Source organism: Malania oleifera, chromosome 2, assembly GCF_029873635.1.
Source record: "Malania oleifera isolate guangnan ecotype guangnan chromosome 2, ASM2987363v1, whole genome shotgun sequence".
In the NCBI taxonomy this organism is placed as follows: domain Eukaryota; kingdom Viridiplantae; phylum Streptophyta; class Magnoliopsida; order Santalales; family Ximeniaceae; genus Malania; species Malania oleifera.
This window is the reverse complement of record NC_080418.1, coordinates 126063146-126080768: the sequence shown is the minus strand read 5'-3', so window position 1 is coordinate 126080768 and position 17623 is coordinate 126063146. Positions and strand designations below refer to the sequence as shown.

General features: G+C 35.0%; 1 protein-coding gene across 2 annotated transcripts in view; it reads left to right on the top strand.

The window, feature by feature from the left end:
- The first annotated feature begins 1775 nt into the window (after window positions 1-1775).
- LOC131149790 (abscisic-aldehyde oxidase-like) overlaps window positions 1776-17623 on the top strand; it is a 37314-nt gene continuing 21466 nt past the window's right edge. Inside the window, exons 1-5 of one of the 2 annotated variants that reach the window (XM_058100540.1) lie at window positions 1776-2246; window positions 3041-4729; window positions 5325-5584; window positions 5730-5939; window positions 6096-6314. In XM_058100540.1, the coding sequence (XP_057956523.1) occupies window positions 2099-2246; window positions 3041-4729; window positions 5325-5584; window positions 5730-5939; window positions 6096-6314 (2526 nt within the window). In that variant the 5' untranslated portion in view covers window positions 1776-2098. The remainder of the gene's footprint in view (window positions 2247-3040; window positions 4730-5324; window positions 5585-5729; window positions 5940-6095; window positions 6315-17623) is intronic. The other variant, XM_058100541.1, reaches the window with a different exon arrangement.

Here is a 17623-nt window from a genome sequence, read left to right as displayed (position 1 = left end):
TCCGGAATAACCCTGACGTAATCTCGCTACTTGGAGTAGTGAGATTTAAACAAATCTCGCTACTTCCAGTAGTGAGATTTAAACAAATCTCGCTACTTCAAGTAGCGAGATTTGCTACGTGTCATTTTCATAAAAAATATATTATTTAATATATTTTTTTAAAAATAAAAATTCGGGAAATAAATTATTCTGCGTTATAAATCAGGAAATAATTTATTACGCAGAATAATTTATTTCCTGATTTATCCATTTTTTTAAAAATATATTAAAAAAATTTATTGTATAATAAATTGAAAATTTGAACTTTATTTTAAATTACCAATTTTAATTGTACCTAAAATTAATATATATATATATATATATATATATATTGACACAACAAATATTATTTAGAGTTTGATACAACAAATATTATTGACACAACATATATATATATATACACTGACAGTTTGTTAAAGGGACAGAAAATATAACGTTCAAAAATATTATTCATTTTTAAAAAATATTTAAAAATAATAATATATATTTAGAGTTTGAAATTTAAATTATGAATATGATTTTTATGTATTTGTACAAAAAATAAATATTTTTTTTATAATTTTACCCAAATTTAAATATGACTCTTGAATTCAAATTCCCAAATATAATTTTTTATTTTAATTATTAACTGATTTTTTATGATCGATGAATAAAAAAAATCAAAGTAAAAAGTTGATTCTTTTTAAGAAAAAGAAAAAAAAAAGTGTGTTGGCTTTTTTGAGGTTAAATATTCTTAAGTCAAAGATTTGTGTAATTAATGTATTTATTTGTGGATTCTAATTATGTGGGATACCCTTTCTAAGACTATTTCTTAGGTGTTTCCACTTATTGTTTTGTTCAATTAATAAAAAAAAATGAGAGAAGATTAAGATATGATAATTATGTACACATTTATTATTCAAAATAAAGATGAATTATCTTTATTATAAGAGATGAGAAAAAAAAATGTTAAAGACTTGCTTAGTTGTGGAAGATATTTTTTATTTTCTAATATTTAAAATTTTTAAAAGTTATAAAAATTTAGCTTTTTTTAAAAAATATTTTGAATATACATATAAAAAAGGTATAGAATTGGGTGTAAATACCCAGAAAATATAATAAATAAAAGAAATTGAAAAAAATAGATTTTTGACTGAAAAAGGAGAAAAATCGGCGACCATTTTCTGGAAAGGAGAGAAAATCGGTGACAGTTTTGGAGATTTATCGCGAGACGGTAAATAAAAACCATTTCAAACTCTAAATAATTCTCTTTACATTTTGTTAATTTGTTATTTATTAAATATAATTCCGCCTAATTATCAACAAGACGTTTAAACTATGATCATTTGTTAGCAATTTTTAAAAATTAAATTGTGGTATCCAAAATAATATGTGAATCGTTTTAATTTAAAATTTTAAACAGAAGATAGTGCTTTTGAGATTTAGTGAAAAATATAAAAATAAATATTTTAAATTTTGAGATTTGTTCAAAAATTTATATATTTATTTTTATATTTAATATGAAAATATATATTTTAAAAAAATTATTCTGCGTAATAAATTTTTTTGCGTAATAAATAGGAAAATAATTTATTATGCAAAATAATTTATTTCTCAATTTATCTTTTTTTTAAAAAATATATAAATAATATATTTTTATGAAAATGACACGTGTCAAATCTCGCTACTCCAAGTAGATTACATCATCAAGAAATATTTTCCCTATTTAATATATTTAGAAAAGAAAGGGATAAAATGGAAAAAAACTCCCCCTCTCCCCCTTCTTCCAAAATAGACAACTTCAATTCTACATCATGGTGATGGGAAGTATGCAGCGTGCTGTTCTGGTCCAAACCCTCTTCGTCTCTGCTCAATTCATGGAATATTTTTATGGGAAAGAAAAGACAACAGGCAGTCTCACGTTTGATCGTGACATCATTTGTGGGTATTTTATCTGGCTTGGATTTTTTTACTCTTCTTTTTGCCTTTTGTGTGTGGTGGGGGGCGGCTCCGGGATGTGTGTCACTAGCTTGGAGGCAGAGGCCATGTGTGCAAGCTGAGGAGCTGACTTCTGCGCGAAATGGAGGAGAGAGAAACAAGGAACACCCTGGTTTTTGCCGTTAACGGCGAGAAGTTTGAGCTTTCCAGCGTCGATCATTCTACTACTCTGCTTGAATTTCTGCGTTCTCAGACCCGTTTCAAGGGCGCCAAGCTCGGTTGTGGAGAAGGTCTCTCTCTCTCTATCTCTCTCTCCCCTGTGTTATTAACACTTGTCGTTTATTTATCCGACGACTTATCAGGCTTAATATGCAAGGACCTTTGGATTTGAATCTGGGGTCCCTTTCCTTTGATGGGAAGATGAGTTTTCTTCTTCCGAATGTTGATTGTCTTAGCATGTTGTGTGTATTTAGTGGTTTTGACTTTGTTATCTATGGCTGATTTCCTCTAAATTTCACTCTCTGATTTGGCTAGGATTATGGGTTGTGTTACTTATTGAGGACTTTACTCATATTTGTGTGTTTTAAACTTTTATGCCTCAATTTTGCTTGATATGTGGTGAATTTTTTTTGGGAATTTTCTTTTGTTGCTTGTAATTTATTTTCTTTTTTTAAATTTAATTTTTTATTTGCTTCTCGAGAAACAATGGAAAAAAAAAAAAAAAGAGGATTGGGACCCAGGAAACCATAACCTCTACTAAGCATTAGTGTACCATGCAGTTTTAGGTAACGTGATGTTGCTATATTTTGGGAACCGAAAAAAACATTAAAATACATGGCTCAAAATTTGATTTGGTCTTCTGTTCCCCCATTTTTCTTGTTACCTAAGTGGAGGATCCAGGAAGCTGTCAGTTGTTCTCAGGTTTCTGTGCTTAAAGCATTTTGGAGTTTGACCCAAAAACAAAGGTTTATCGGAAGCTTTGAATGCTATTACCTGAGATTATGGGTTTGAACTAATAGTTAAAATCTTCAAATTTTTTCATCTGATCCATACCATTCTGATTTTATTCTATTCATGGTTTCAGGTGGTTGTGGTGCTTGTGCTGTTCTACTATCAAAATTTGACCCTGTGCTTGGCCAAATTGAGGATATTTCAGTGAGTTCATGCCTTACACTTCTTTGTAGTGTAAATGGATGTTCAATTACAACTACTGAAGGCCTTGGGAATAGCAAAGTTGGCTTCCACCCAATTCACCAGAGGTTTGCTGGTTTCCATGCTTCTCAATGTGGCTTTTGCACTCCTGGGATGTGTGTTTCACTCTTCTCAGCTCTTGTCAATGCTGAAAAAACACATCGGATGGAGCCTTTTCCAGGATTTTCCAAGCTGACAGTTTCTGAGGCTGAAAAAGCTATTGCTGGAAATCTCTGTCGCTGCACTGGGTACCGGCCCATTGCAGATGCCTGTAAAAGTTTTGCAGTAGATGTTGATATAGAGGATTTGGGGTTTAATTCTTTTTGGAAAAACGGAGAGAGTAAGGAGGTTAAAGTCAGCAGGTTGCCTTTTTATAACATCCAGGATGGCATTTCTACATTTCCTGAGTTCTTGAAAAAGGAAACTAAACCCACAATGCTTCTCGACTCTAGACGGTGTTCTTGGTTTATTCCTGTCAGTGTTGAGGAGCTTCAAAACTTAGTAGAACATGATGAGGCTGAAAATGGGACCCGGATGAAATTGGTTGTTGGAAACACAGGCATGGGTTATTATAAGGAAGTAGAACTCTATGATAAATACATTGATCTAAGATATATTCCTGAACTTTCAGCGATTCAATGTGATCACTCAGGGATTGAGATTGGAGCGGCTGTGACAATCTCTAAAGCTATTTTAGCCTTAAAGGAGGCAGAACTGGGTGTATTTCATTCGGAAGAGGTGGCAGTGTTCAGAAAAATTGCTGGCCATATGGAGAAGATTGCTTCAGGGTTCATTCGGAATTCTGCGAGCATAGGGGGAAATTTGGTGATGGCTCAAAGTAACCATTTTCCCTCAGATATTGCTACAGTACTTCTTTCTGTGGGTTCAGTGGTTGAGCTAATGACAGGTCTCAGACGTGAAAAGCTTACATTGGAGGAATTCTTGGAAAGGCCCCCCTTGGATGCTAGGAGTATACTTTTAAGTGTTAAAATTCCAAGGTGGAAACCAAGTAGGAGCATTGCTTCAGAAAACATTCCTATGTTGTTGTTTGAAACTTGTAGGGCTTCACCAAGACCCCTTGGAAATGCACTGCCCTACTTAAATGCTGCTTTATTGGCTGAAATTTCTTTGTATAAAAATTCTAAAGAAATTTGTCTGGATAATATACAGTTGGCTTTTGGTGCTTATGGGACCAATCATGCAATAAGGGCAAGGAAGATTGAGAAATTTTTAGCAGGAAAATCCCTAAGCATAGATGTTCTGTATGAAGCAATTAAATTGGTTAAAGCCACTGTGATACCTGAAGATGGCACTTTACTTTCAGCCTATAGGTCAAGCTTGGCTGTTGGTTTTCTTTTTGAGTGTTTTAGCCCCTTGGTTAATACTAGCATTGAATTTTCTAATGGAGATGCCAAGATTTTGCCAGATATGTTTTCCGAAATAAAAAATAAGTATAGCCAGTTTGATCTTACGAGCAAACAGTCTTTGCTATCATCTGCGAAGCAGGAGTTAGAACTAAGTAAAGAGTATCAACCTGTTGGTGAACCAATTATAAAATCTGGAGCTGCCAACCAGGCTTCTGGTCCGTTACTCATTGTTTCATATTTAATCTTATAATGCTAAATCCATCATTTCATTTTTATTTTTAGTTTTTATTTTTGAAGTTTGATCGCCCTAGTGTTCTGCTGTTTATTGATCTTGCCAAGGGGAAAAGCTACATCCAGTACCAGAGCTAATGGGATTGGGAAAAGTAGGAGAAATTTAACTAAGTTGAAACTTGAAACATGACCATTTGTTCTAAAGCATAGAAGCATTTGACCTTCTAAAATTAGTTGATTGGGATCGATCATATTTGGATACATTGTCTCTAGTTTCTCTCCAGATTATGAAAGCTAAAATATTATGCGTATGTAAATTCCTTGTTTTTTTTTTCTTTTCCATTTTCAGTTTAGTATAAGACTTCACATGATCAATTTTTTTGGGTTTGTATAATTAGTTTATAATTGCAGTGACTAATGCCTGTGAGAATTAATAATTAACTTCTAATTTTTTTATGCTTTCCTCTCTTCACCACTGCCTATATAGTGTTGTATATATCCATTGATTTATTGCTTTGTGCTTCAAGCAAAAAAGGAAAACTGCATATCTTACACCTAGTCTGTCTACTGATGGTGAAGGTGAGGCTGTGTTCGTGGATGACATTCCTTCTCCAATAAATTGCCTGCACGGAGCATTCATTTATAGCACAAAGCCTTTGGCAAGGGTAAAGAATATCAAATTCAAATCGGAATCACAACCAGATGGAGTTGCTGCTGTTATTTCTTTTAAAGACATCCCGGCAAGTGGCGAGAACATTGGGTCGAAGACCAAATTCGGTACTGGAAAATTATTTTCTGATGATCTTACAGAATGCACAGGTCAACGGATTGCTTTTGTGGTAAAATCATTTTCCATCACTCTAGTCTTCTATTTTTTGAAATCTTTTTTCATTGGTTGTAAATGTATTTTATATTAGCATTACAGCTGTGATTGGGTTTATGGGTTTCTTCTGACTAATTTTGTCAAAGGAATGCCTTCTTTAGGTGGCAGATTCACAGAAGCATGCAGATATGGCAGCTAACATTGCAGAGGTTGATTATGACATGGAAAATCTTGAACCACCCATTTTATCTGTAGAAGAGGCTGTTGAGAGATCTAGCTTTTTTGAGGTTCCTTCTATTCTTTATCCAAAACAGGTTGGTGATTTTTCAAAAGGAATGGCTGAGGCTGATCACAAGATTCTATCTTCTGAGGTACTTCTCATTTGCTTTCCCCTTCTACTGGATCTACAGTTTTGATTTCAGAACATGAATGTTGACAAGGTAACATTGACTCGGCATCTTTGTGGATTCATTACCTACTTGTATGATGTATGCTCTGTCATTTTCTTTTTACCTAAACATATCCAGATTAGAATTGGGTCCCAGTACTATTTCTATATGGAGACACAAACTGCGCTTGCTATCCCGGATGAAGATGATTGCATGGTGGTATATAGTTCATGTCAATGCCCCGAGTTTGCACATGCAACAATTGCAAGATGCCTTGGTGTTCCTGGAAACAATGTCCGTGTGGTTACAAGAAGAGTTGGAGGAGGCTTTGGTGGAAAGGCAATACAAGCTATACCTGTGAGTATTATACTACTACAATTAAAAGAAATTTAACTTTTTATTAGCTATGATCTGTTGTCCCTGTACTAGTTTGATCTGTACAAATTGAATTTTCAAAAAACCATGGCCGCAAAGATTGCATTTCTACTTGTACAGGAACAAATTAGCTTCCTGAATTGTTAAGGTCTTTGATGATGAATTTTTTTTTCAAGCACTAATATGTTGTTATTTCATTCACCAAAAAATGATTTGTGTTTCTCCTAAAAATACTTCTTGAATTGCCATACTAGATGTTACCCTACTTATGCAGTTACTGGAAGATGATTTCCGCTCTTTCTTTTGGTTTCTACTGCTATGTGGAGGGAGGGAAAAGACAAATTTGCATGTTCAAATGAATTGTTTGGAGAAGTTGTTGAATCATACAATTCTGTGGTAAATTGAATTTTCAAAAAATCATGGTCGCAAACATGGCATTTCAACTCATATAGGAACAAATTAGCTTCCTAAATTGTCAAGGTCTTTGATGATGAATTTTTTTTTTCAAGCACTAATATGTAGGTTCTCTCATTCACCAAAAATTGATATGCGTTTCTCCTAAAAGTACTTTGTAGGCACTTAAAATTTAATAGTAATGCCTAAAATTAATTTAATTTAGTCAAATAAATAACAGTTATTTTGACTAATTATTTTGATGGGCCTAAGTAATAAATTTTGGGGCCTTGTGAAGATAATTAGGTGGGCTTAACCAATTGAAATATGGTTAGCTAGCCCATTAGCCTAAGCTCCATACACAAAGACACATGGCAAGACATAGGAGCTTTTGGGATTTAACCCAACCCTAGTCTTGGCCTATAAAAAGCCTTCGTTGGCTTCTCAAAAGGGGATCCCCAAGACAAAAAGAATAGGAAAAAAAAAAAGGGCTTGGCTTTGAGAAAGGAAGAAGCGAACACAAAATCAAGGATCGAGCATCAAACTTTCATTCTTCAGCAACCTCGGTAATTGAAGAATACTCAAATTCTGATTATTATCGGCTGCTTGATTCTTCTTCCAAGCATCCACTGTTCGTGATTAAGCCTGCGCTCATGGAAATTGGTTATGGGATTCATCTTTTGATGAATCATTAGCTTCATCATTCAGGAGATCCATCTTCGCCTTGATCGAGAATATGCTCTTTTGAGCGCCCAAATTGGCAAATCTCATCAAACAGATCATGGATTAAACAAATTCACCTTCATTAAATCGCCAAATTGATCCTTTGGAAGCACCACCACTGTGCCCTCAAATCAGCAAATTTTGTTAAAAATTAAAAATCAAATAAACTCACATTCCGTAGATTTTGAAATTGATAATCCGGAAGATCAAGCATCAACTTGTTCAAGAACAATCTCGAGCTCTCAAATTGGCAGATTTCATTAAATAGATCAAAGATTAAACAAATTTACTTTTCATAGATCTCCAAATTGATCCTTCTAAAGATTCATCACTTACTTTGTCAAATCAATAGATCTGGTCAAATTAATTCAAAATTGAGCAAATCCAGCATTTGTAGATTGTCAAATTGATCCTTTAGTAGATCCCCATTGTCTTTGAGAACATGTTTCTCGAAACTTTGAATCAGTGGATCCACTTTCAAGGAGATTGATTGAATTAGAGGGCATTTTACTTCATTGTAAAATATACAGAGATTGTACCCATTTTTTTGTTCATTATAAAGAAAAAATAATATTTGTTCCAATTTTCTTGCCCTATTTTTCAAGACGTGAATTTTGTTGTTACATACTTGATAAATGCCCATACTAGATATTACCCTACTTATGCAGCTATTGGAAGATAATTTATGCTCTTTCTTTTGCTTTGTGCTACTATGTGGAGGGAGGGAGAAGACAAATTTGCATGTTCAAATGAATGCTTAAAATTGTTTTTTCGTTTGGAGGAGTTGTCAAATCTTACAATTCTGTGGTAAATTGAATTTTCAAAAAATCATAGCCGCAAACATGGCATTTCAACTTATATAGGAACAAATTAGCTTCCTAAATTGTCTAGATCTTTGATGATGAATTTTTTTTTTCAAGAACTAATATGTTGTTTTCTCGTTCACCAAAAAATGATATGTTTTTCTCTTAAAAATACTTCTTGAATGCCCATACTAGATATTACCCTACTTATGCAGCTATTGGAAGATGATTTCAGCTCTTTCTTTTGCTTTGTTTTGCTATGCGGAAGGAGGGAAAAGAAAAATTTGCATGTTCAAATGAATGTTTAAAATTATTTTTTTCTTTGGAGAAGTTGTCAAATCTTACAATTCTATGGTTTGGAAATATGCAAACTTAAAGCCATCGAACACTTATCAATAGTGGGCAAAGGATTTGCACACTCTACTTTAGAGTACTACTAGGTTTATTATCGTTTCATAAACATAGTCTAAGCGTAGTATGCCATTTGCTCCTAATTACTTCCAAATGCCAATTTTGATATCTGCTCTGTTGAATCAGGTGTAATCCCAAGAAAGGGGGAGGGGGGGGTGAATTGGGTATTTAAAAAATTCTTTGGCACTTATTTACCTCTTAAATCCTTCTTATAAATTTACCAACAACTTCTTGTTACTCAATTATGTATGTGTAAGACTATCCAACCTATACATGCAATATATACAATTTAAATGCAGTGCTGAAACATAAAAAGTAAAGGGAAGAGAGAATACAAACATAGTTTTACGAGGTTCAGCCGACTTGGCTTACGTCATCGCCTTGGGCAACCACTCAAGGATTCACTAAATCCCTGCTCCTTAAAGTGGGATGGAGCTTCCCTTACAATCTGCTGCTTACAAGAGGCACAACTTCCTCCTACTCCGTTGCTTACAAGAGATACAACTCTCTCCTAACACACCGGTTCACACACCGAACCGTGTATACAATAGAATTTGAAAAATAACACTCAAAACAACGCTTCTAACAAAAGCTTGTGAGTACAATTCAATTTCCTAATCAATTAACATATGATATAACTTGAAGCTCATGAATGTATGAAAACGATACAATCGTTTTATGTATGATATGGTTCAACATACAAATCCCTAATTAACCAAAACTTTCAAGTAAAGATATATTCAAAATGTTTTGGAGTAAACTAGGGTTCTTGGTTCACTTTGCAAAAATGCACAAGTATGTTTGATGTGAACTTGTTCACAAAACTTTGTCTTGAATATTAACTCAATCAAAATCCCAAAGTTTTATTTCAAGTATTCAATCACAAATTGAGTATATTGTTTTTTAGAAATTATCCCTCAATAGAATATATAGTTATAAGTACCAAGGATATTTAATCAAGCGTTAATATAGCTAAGTTATAGATCCTTTAGCAAACACACACTTAAATCAAACCTTTCAATCAATCACACAATCTAAATCAAGTAATGATCTTGTTTAGAATAACTATGTATATGTATAGGTACTTTCAAGATCAATCTTGTAATCAAATATGTTTTTCAATAATAAACTCTATGAAAAATATATGTATATTTATATGCTCTTGAATCAAAAATCAATCAACCAAGTTACATAAACTTTCTCAAGTAATGATCTTTTCAAAAATCAATTTTTATATGAATATGCATACTCAAGATCAAAACTTTTCTAATGATAGTCAAGAGCACGTAATGAGATGAGATGAGAAGTTCTTAAGAATAATAACTTGAAAGATCAAACCTCAATACTAGATTGAGTACAGTTGAGTAAACAAGTTCCCTTTGAGAATCTGAGTTGATTTGCCCAAGCTCGAAGATTAGATATTGAAGTATAGGCAATCGTATAGCACTAGGAGCAGATTTTCAACGTTCTTTCAACAAGGTGTGTTCTTTTCTTTCTTGTGTGTCTTACTTATGTTCTAGGGTTTAGATATTCAGAATATATAGTATCTTACCCTTAAGATTGATCTTAGCCGTTGGATCAATAAAATAGTTCGCGAGTCCTTTTAATAAAAATCTGATTTTTTAAACTTTCCCGCGACTTCAGGCAACCAAAGTGGGGTTCAGGCTCCTGAAGTGGCAAATTCAGGCGCCTGAGGTCCTCAGTTCAGGCGATTGAAGTGCCTCTGTCAGGTTCTGTGTTTCCCATTAATTTTTCAGGCTACTAAACTTAGTCTTCAGGCTCCTGAAGAAATTCTTCAGGTGACTGAGGTGAAGTTCAGGCTATCGAAGTCCCCTTTTTCTCAATTATTCATTTCCAGTTTAAAATTCTACTTTGCTCCTTTTCTTGGGTCTTTTATAAAACAAATTTTCTATGATTTCAAAAACATTTCTAAGACCATGAAGGTTCCCTAATGATGTACATGAAATGCATGAATCCTACAATCATTCTAAGTTATGTTGAGCCTCAAATTAAATCATATGACAATGTAAGTACATGAGTTCTAAATACCCATTCCCAAGATGTTCTTGAACTTTTTCGCTTGCATCTTAATTCTCGTACTCTTTGAGTTCCATGGATCTTGCCAAGATTTGTAAGCTTTACTTGAAGGCTTCCATGACTCGTTATCTTTCCGTGCATGCTTAATGTAAGTCCTGTTCACAAACTCAATGCACAGATCAAATACCAAGTTATTTGTCATTATCAAAAACGAATTGGACTCGTAGAGTCAACATACACTTTTAATAGGTCTACATTTTTTTTATTTCTTAAATTGTCATATAGAAATGGGAATGACCTCTTGACTTACATGTTACCCTCACATACAGTTAAGGATCATGGGCTAAACACTTTACACCTTGTTAAAGGCTATGTGGCGCTAGCTATAGCAGATTAATTATTTAGTTGAAAGTAAATCACAGTTATACCACATGCACAAATTTACAACCATTGAATACAAAGTAAATGCAAGCAACAAGTAATCATAAAAGCAAACAAGAGTCGCAGTAAATTGTAAAGCAACACAATTCATTATCCACACCTTTGTAGGTAATGCGTGTTTAGTGAGGGAAGCAAGTAGGCTAAATATGTCTACAAAAGCTAGTGATTCATACAATGATTGATGAAAACTCACCAAAGAGCTTTCTACCCCATTTTAGTTCTGGCACTAAGAAACATCAAATTGATTGAAGAGTCATATTCCCCTTTTTGACTAAGGCATTATCCCACTCAAAGAATTAAACCTACATTGCTATTTACATGACGGTTTACCCCATCCTATGCACACAAGACAAGCAGTCATAGGCAAAGCATAATGTCTTGAGCAAGCTTGGCTCTTGACATTCTTCCCCACTTATGCGGTCGACATCGTTGTAGCCTTTGACAGTAGGTACTCTTTAGCTTATTCCACGAGTGGTTTCATGGCTTCTACTAACATCCAGCTAATTTCTTCATTTTTTGAAGCGCTTCCACTTCACTAAGAACTTATGTTGCTTCTTCCTTGATGATGTGAACCCTCTATTTTCAAGGATATTTTCAACTTTTAGTCAATCGGGTTGCGAGGTCTTCACTAGTGCTTTGATTGATGACAGTGTCACCAATGAAAGGCTTCAAGCAACATAGGATGCACTTTTATCCAAGCCAAAGGATCAACCTTGTATAAGGCCTGAATAACTTTGGCCAAGACGGGGATTGGTCCTTTATATTTGAGAAAGTAATCTCCTATCTCAACCTTGTAGTAACCTGATTTTTTTTGAATGCAGCTTAACAAGCACTAAGTCACCTGCATTGAAGTGCAACAATCTCCTTCTTCTGTCTTGCCAATTTTTCATCCACTTGGAAGCTTTCTAACCTAATCTTGGGTGAATTCCATGTCATATTTCCATTCTTTAGTGAAGATATATACTCTTGACCTTTTTCCTCTATACTGCTTGTCCATTGTGTGAGGTGACATTAGTTGCTAGTCTGTAACAAGCTTAAAGGGACTCTTGTTAGTGAGTCTTTTTAAGCATAATAGAATTGAACCATGTCGAATAGATGAATTCAATTCTTTTGGTTGGTGGTGACAAAATAGCAAGTACTCCTTTAATAGCCCATTGAATCTTTCTATCTGTCCATCTATTTGCACTGAGTAGTAGCTCAAAGAGATGTCAAGTTTTTAATTAAGGATTCTAAAAAAGTTCTATCAAGAAGTTTCTTGTGAATTTTGTGTCTTGGTTTGTTGGTCAAGAATGATGTCTTGGGAAAAACTCCAATACTTCACGTGTTTGAAAAACAAGTGTGCTGTCTCCTTTGCCAAATAGTATTTCGGTGTTGGGCAAGAAAGTATCGTTCTTCAAAAACTTGTCTACAACCACAAGTATAGACCTTGTGTCCCTGAATTTAAGTAGCTTGGAAATGAAGTCAAATGAGACACTCCTACAGTATGGTTGGTACTTGTAGAGGCTCTAACGACCTTGTATTCTTTTTCTGCTCGACCTTGTCTTGATGGTAATTTGGTGTGTGAGATAGCTGCGTCATCTGCATGTTTGACCAATAATACTCCTGCTTCAATAATGCCAAATTTCAATACCATCCTAGATGACATGCATATATGGCATCATGACACTTTCCCAACCATATCTTCCTCACGTGCTCAAGGCACATAGAGCCCATTATCATGTGTCAACGGCAACCCATCCTCTAACAATAATTGTTGTGCTTTGCCCTCTTCCACCAACTTGGTGAGGTTTTGGTCAACTAGTTTCTTGATGAGGTTCTTCTTAATGTGATTTCCTATTGTCATGGTAATCTTACCTATTGTTAAGTTACAAGTTTTATGGCCACAAGCTTAGCCTTCTCATGTTGTGCATCTACAACTTGATTCATGAGTCCTACTTTGTGCTCAAAAAAGAATTCAAGTTGTGCCAAAACTTCTTGCTAATGGGTATGCTTGGGGCATAATTTAGGCTGTGTAAGGAAATGATTGATAGCTGAGTTATTTGTTTAGACCTAAGTAGGTAATGCCGCCACATGCATAAATAATAAATCCCACTAGCATCTCCTCCTCTGGACTTGTGTGCTTTTGCTAAGCTTCATTAGGCTTTTGATTCTCGTACACAATAGGATGCTCTTCTTATAACATGACTCCGCTAGGGGCATAGTCTAATGCATTTGTCTTTACCTTGAAGGACTGCATGATGTTTTTAAAAACGAGTATTGGATCCCGCATCATGGCTTCCTTCAAGTTGACAGGCTCCCTAACACTCCTTCATCTAGTTCCACTCATGACCTTTTCTTGGCAATGCAGTTAACACAAGGTAGTCCTCCTCAAGTACCTCTCCACAAATTTGCAATAGTAGTATAGTACTTGGTGAGTCCAAGAAAGGAACACAAATCCTTGATTTTCGTTAGGATGTTTCGATCTTGAATAGCTCTCACCTTTTCTATATCCATTTGGATATGATCTTGTTTAATCACATGACTTTGGAATTTAATACTCTAAGCCAAAGAGCACTTCGTTTAATTCATGTAAAGGTTGCTCTCCTTTAGCCTATTAAACGTGTAGATGCTCTTCATATTCTCCCAATAAAAATATAGACAACTTTGCCATTATGGTACACCTTGACAAACTTGTTGAGGTAGTCATGAAACATTTGGTTCATGAGTGTGCAAAAATTCATTGGCTCATTCGTCAACCCAAAGGGCATCACTAAAAATTCATATGCCTTGTATTGCAGCTCATCACTATTGACTATCCTCGCTTGATAGTAGTTTGATTGCAAGTCAAGTTTGGTGAAGTACTTGACATTTTTTAGCTAGTATAAGTGTCTAACAAATTAGCCAACAATGTAATGGGATACTTTTGTGCTTAATCACTTTGTTGAGTGCACGATAATTCGTATGCTCCTATCATGTTTCCTCTAAAATTATACTAGTGCTATGAATGGTGCTTCTAAAGGACATAGTTGTGTATATAACATGTTATCAAAAACTCATTAAGTTGCTTTCTCAGCTTTGCTATAAATCATGGCGTCATTTGGTATGGTCCCTTGGTAAAAGGACCCTTTGTCACAACTCAATCTCATGCTCCACACCTTGTTGCAGAACTAGATCGTGCAATAGGTTATTGAACATTACGACTTTTTACTCCTCCAATGCATCTTGGATGGTGGTAGACACTTGTTCTTGTCTTACATTTTTCACTCACCACCTTGAGGCAAGATATGCTTGCTTACTCATTTTCACTCTCCTTTTAAGTTACATGGCTAAGAGGAACATCTTTTTGTCCCTTTTCTTAGCAATAGCTTACACCATGCAAGGGTGGTCTCCTATCAAACAAAGAAAGCTAGCAAGTGACATCTGTATTGCTTTAGTCGCCTTTATAAATTCCATTCCAAGTATTGCTTGAAAATCATTCATCAAAACAATTGTGAAAGCATGTTCTACCCACTTTCCAAGCTTCACAGTCACTTGCTTGGCTACTCCTAGAGTAGGTTAAGCTGCAAAGTTAAAAACTTTCATGCATCCTAAGTAGCTACATTACACTCATCCTTGGGGTTTCCTCCTTATCCTCATCTTGTCCTTGTCTCCTCTCCATAATCAAAGCTAATAAGGAATTGAGTGATGACTTGTTAAGGCAACTCTATGAAGACTTGACATAAGAAGCACGCAATCTTACCCATACCACCGGATGTGTTGTAAGCCTAAGATGAAGAAACTTCCTTCGAAGTTAATGCCTTGGTTGTTGTGCCGGGCACCCCACTTGTGCCAAACACCAATACTACAACTATTGCTATTGAATATAAAAGAAATTAAAGTAATGCAGAAACTAATAATAAAACAATAAAAAGAACAAGACAAGAAATTTACGAGGTTCGGTATAGAATTACCTACGTCCTCGGGCACCGATGATCAATCCACTACTTCTTGACAAAGTACAACTTTGAGGTGTGTTTTACAAATGAAGAGTTGAGCTCTCTATATAGCTTCAACCTCAAGTCTAAACAAATACTTCTCTCCAATGTGGGACAAATAATATAAAAAATTCAAACCACCTTTTATACTATGGTGGAAGTATTCTACCAATATGGGACAAAAAAACAACATTGGTGTCGGCTCTTTTACTTTTGGATTTGTCATTCTTGAAAAAATTTCTGTTGCTTCCACCAAACAAGCCACTATCCTTAGGTATGGTGGAACTTTCTCTAGCTTAGTTGCTCAATGCAACAGGCAAGTATTGAATTCTTTGTCAAAAGAGTTCAGCCCTTGCCCACCATTTCAAACCTTCAAGGAAGTAAAGTATTTTGTTTTTCTTTGACATGTCTTGGATTTCACATACTCCTTTACTGTACCAATGTGCTTTAGATCTTGCAATTTGCTCTGAGCTACTCAACATTCAAGAAAAAAATGGGCCTTGATCCTTTTTTTTTTAAAGATCTGCCTGAGTATCAATCGCACACTTATTGGTCTCATCATACTTGGTGGTTGGTACTCACCAGGGTTTAGCATCTCCGCTTGAGTATATTGTAGCCATGCATACTTTCGCCTCCTTTGAGCCGGTCTTTACCGCATGAAAGTATTGCTCCATGTTAAGTAAGAAGTTATCCAACCCTTTAGCATCACCAGCACCTCTGGTTCTAGCACCCTTGTCCTTCCATACTGTACCCTATAGAATTGAAATTCTTGATAGCATAAACTATCAAGTTCAATTGACCAATAAATGCATCCGTATGGTGTTGTAACGCTTCTACCATACCACGAAAATCTTCCGTCAACTCCTCAATGGAACCTTGCTCCTGTTTTTGGGATCCCTTCAATAAAGTAACACATTTTGAAAGTTGGGCCATCTTTGTGGCCTCTCTCTACTTGCTATTCTAGAACATTAAATCTCTTAGTATTAGTGCACGACATGGTTCTCAATATGGTTCTCTTGCCAATGCTTCATAAAACCTTACAATCCGAAGGCAACTGAACCACGAAGCAATTAACCAAGCCTTGATACCATCACAGGCCAAATATCTCACACTTTTTGAAGGGCTATGTTGCACACTAGTGTTATTAGTCGGCCAAAAGTAAATCATGATTTTACCATACAAACAAATTTACAACCATCAAATACAAAGTAAACGGAAGTAGTTAGCAATCATGAAAGCAAAGAAGAGTCATGTGGCAAACTATAAAGTAATGTCGTTCATTATTCTCTCCTTCATAGGAATGTGTGTTTAGCAAGGGAAGCAAGTTGGCTAAACACATTTAAAAATGCTAGTGAGTTATTGATGATTGATCAACACTCACGCTTCCCTAAAGAGCTTTCTATGGTATTTAAGCTTTGCCCACTACAAAAGATTAAGCTGATCGAGGAATGATACTCCTCGTTTTGACTAAGAGATTATCCTACTCAAAGAATAAAACCTACACGACATTTGGATATAATAATTCGCGTCTTGAGATATCTCAAAAGTTGCATCTAAGAGGGATCTCTTATAACGAGATCAAGGTTACACTTATATTCAAGGATATATTGATGTAGATTGGTCTGAATCACCTTCAAAGAGAAGGTCCACAACTTAATACTGCATCTTTGTTGGTGGTACATTGGTAATTTGGTTCTTTGGAAGAGTAAGAAACAAATTGTAGTGGCTAGGTCAAATGTTGAGTTAGAGACTAGAGTATAGGGCCATGGCTCACATTACATGTGATCTTGTTTGGTTGAAGAACATGTTGGAAGAATTGAGTTTTCCACATTCTCGGTCTATGGAGTTGATGTGTGATAATCAAGATGCTCTTATATTGCCTCCAACCTGGTCTTCCATGAGCAGACAGAACTTGTGCAATAGCTCATTGCAACCACTTGTTTAAAGTTCGATATGCAGCTTGTTGATTTGTTTACTAAAGCTTTGGGGTGAGGTGGGGTGCTTGTGTCAAATTCATTTGTAATAAGCTAAGAGGTATGATTTCTATGTTATAGCTTGAGGGGGAATGTTAATGGTTATTTTTAGTCTTTTTAGCATTTTTCGTGCGTTAGTATTATGTTAATATGTGAGAGTTAGTAAGGGTATTATAGTCATTAGACTGTAATTGATATATATTATAAATAGAGGGAGAGACCAATCGCTGTGTTAGCTCTTCTGTTTTACACCAAATATCAACCCCTTCAAATCATGAATTACAATAGAATCAAAAAAATAAAGTGACCAAGAAATGCAAATGCTTAGTAAGTTTACTGATAGATATGAGGTTAATGGAAAATAGAAGACAGAAAAAATAAATATCTAAGTTTCACAGTTCCAATGCTGCTGACACATTTAGAAGATACATTAGAAAGAGCTGCAAGAGTAGCGTTTGAAAGTGATTTTGTTTATTGAAGACTAGAAAAAAATGTTAGAAGTATCGGAAAAATGTAGAAGTACCTGAAAAAAAATGTTTGAATATTAAGGAAGCAGA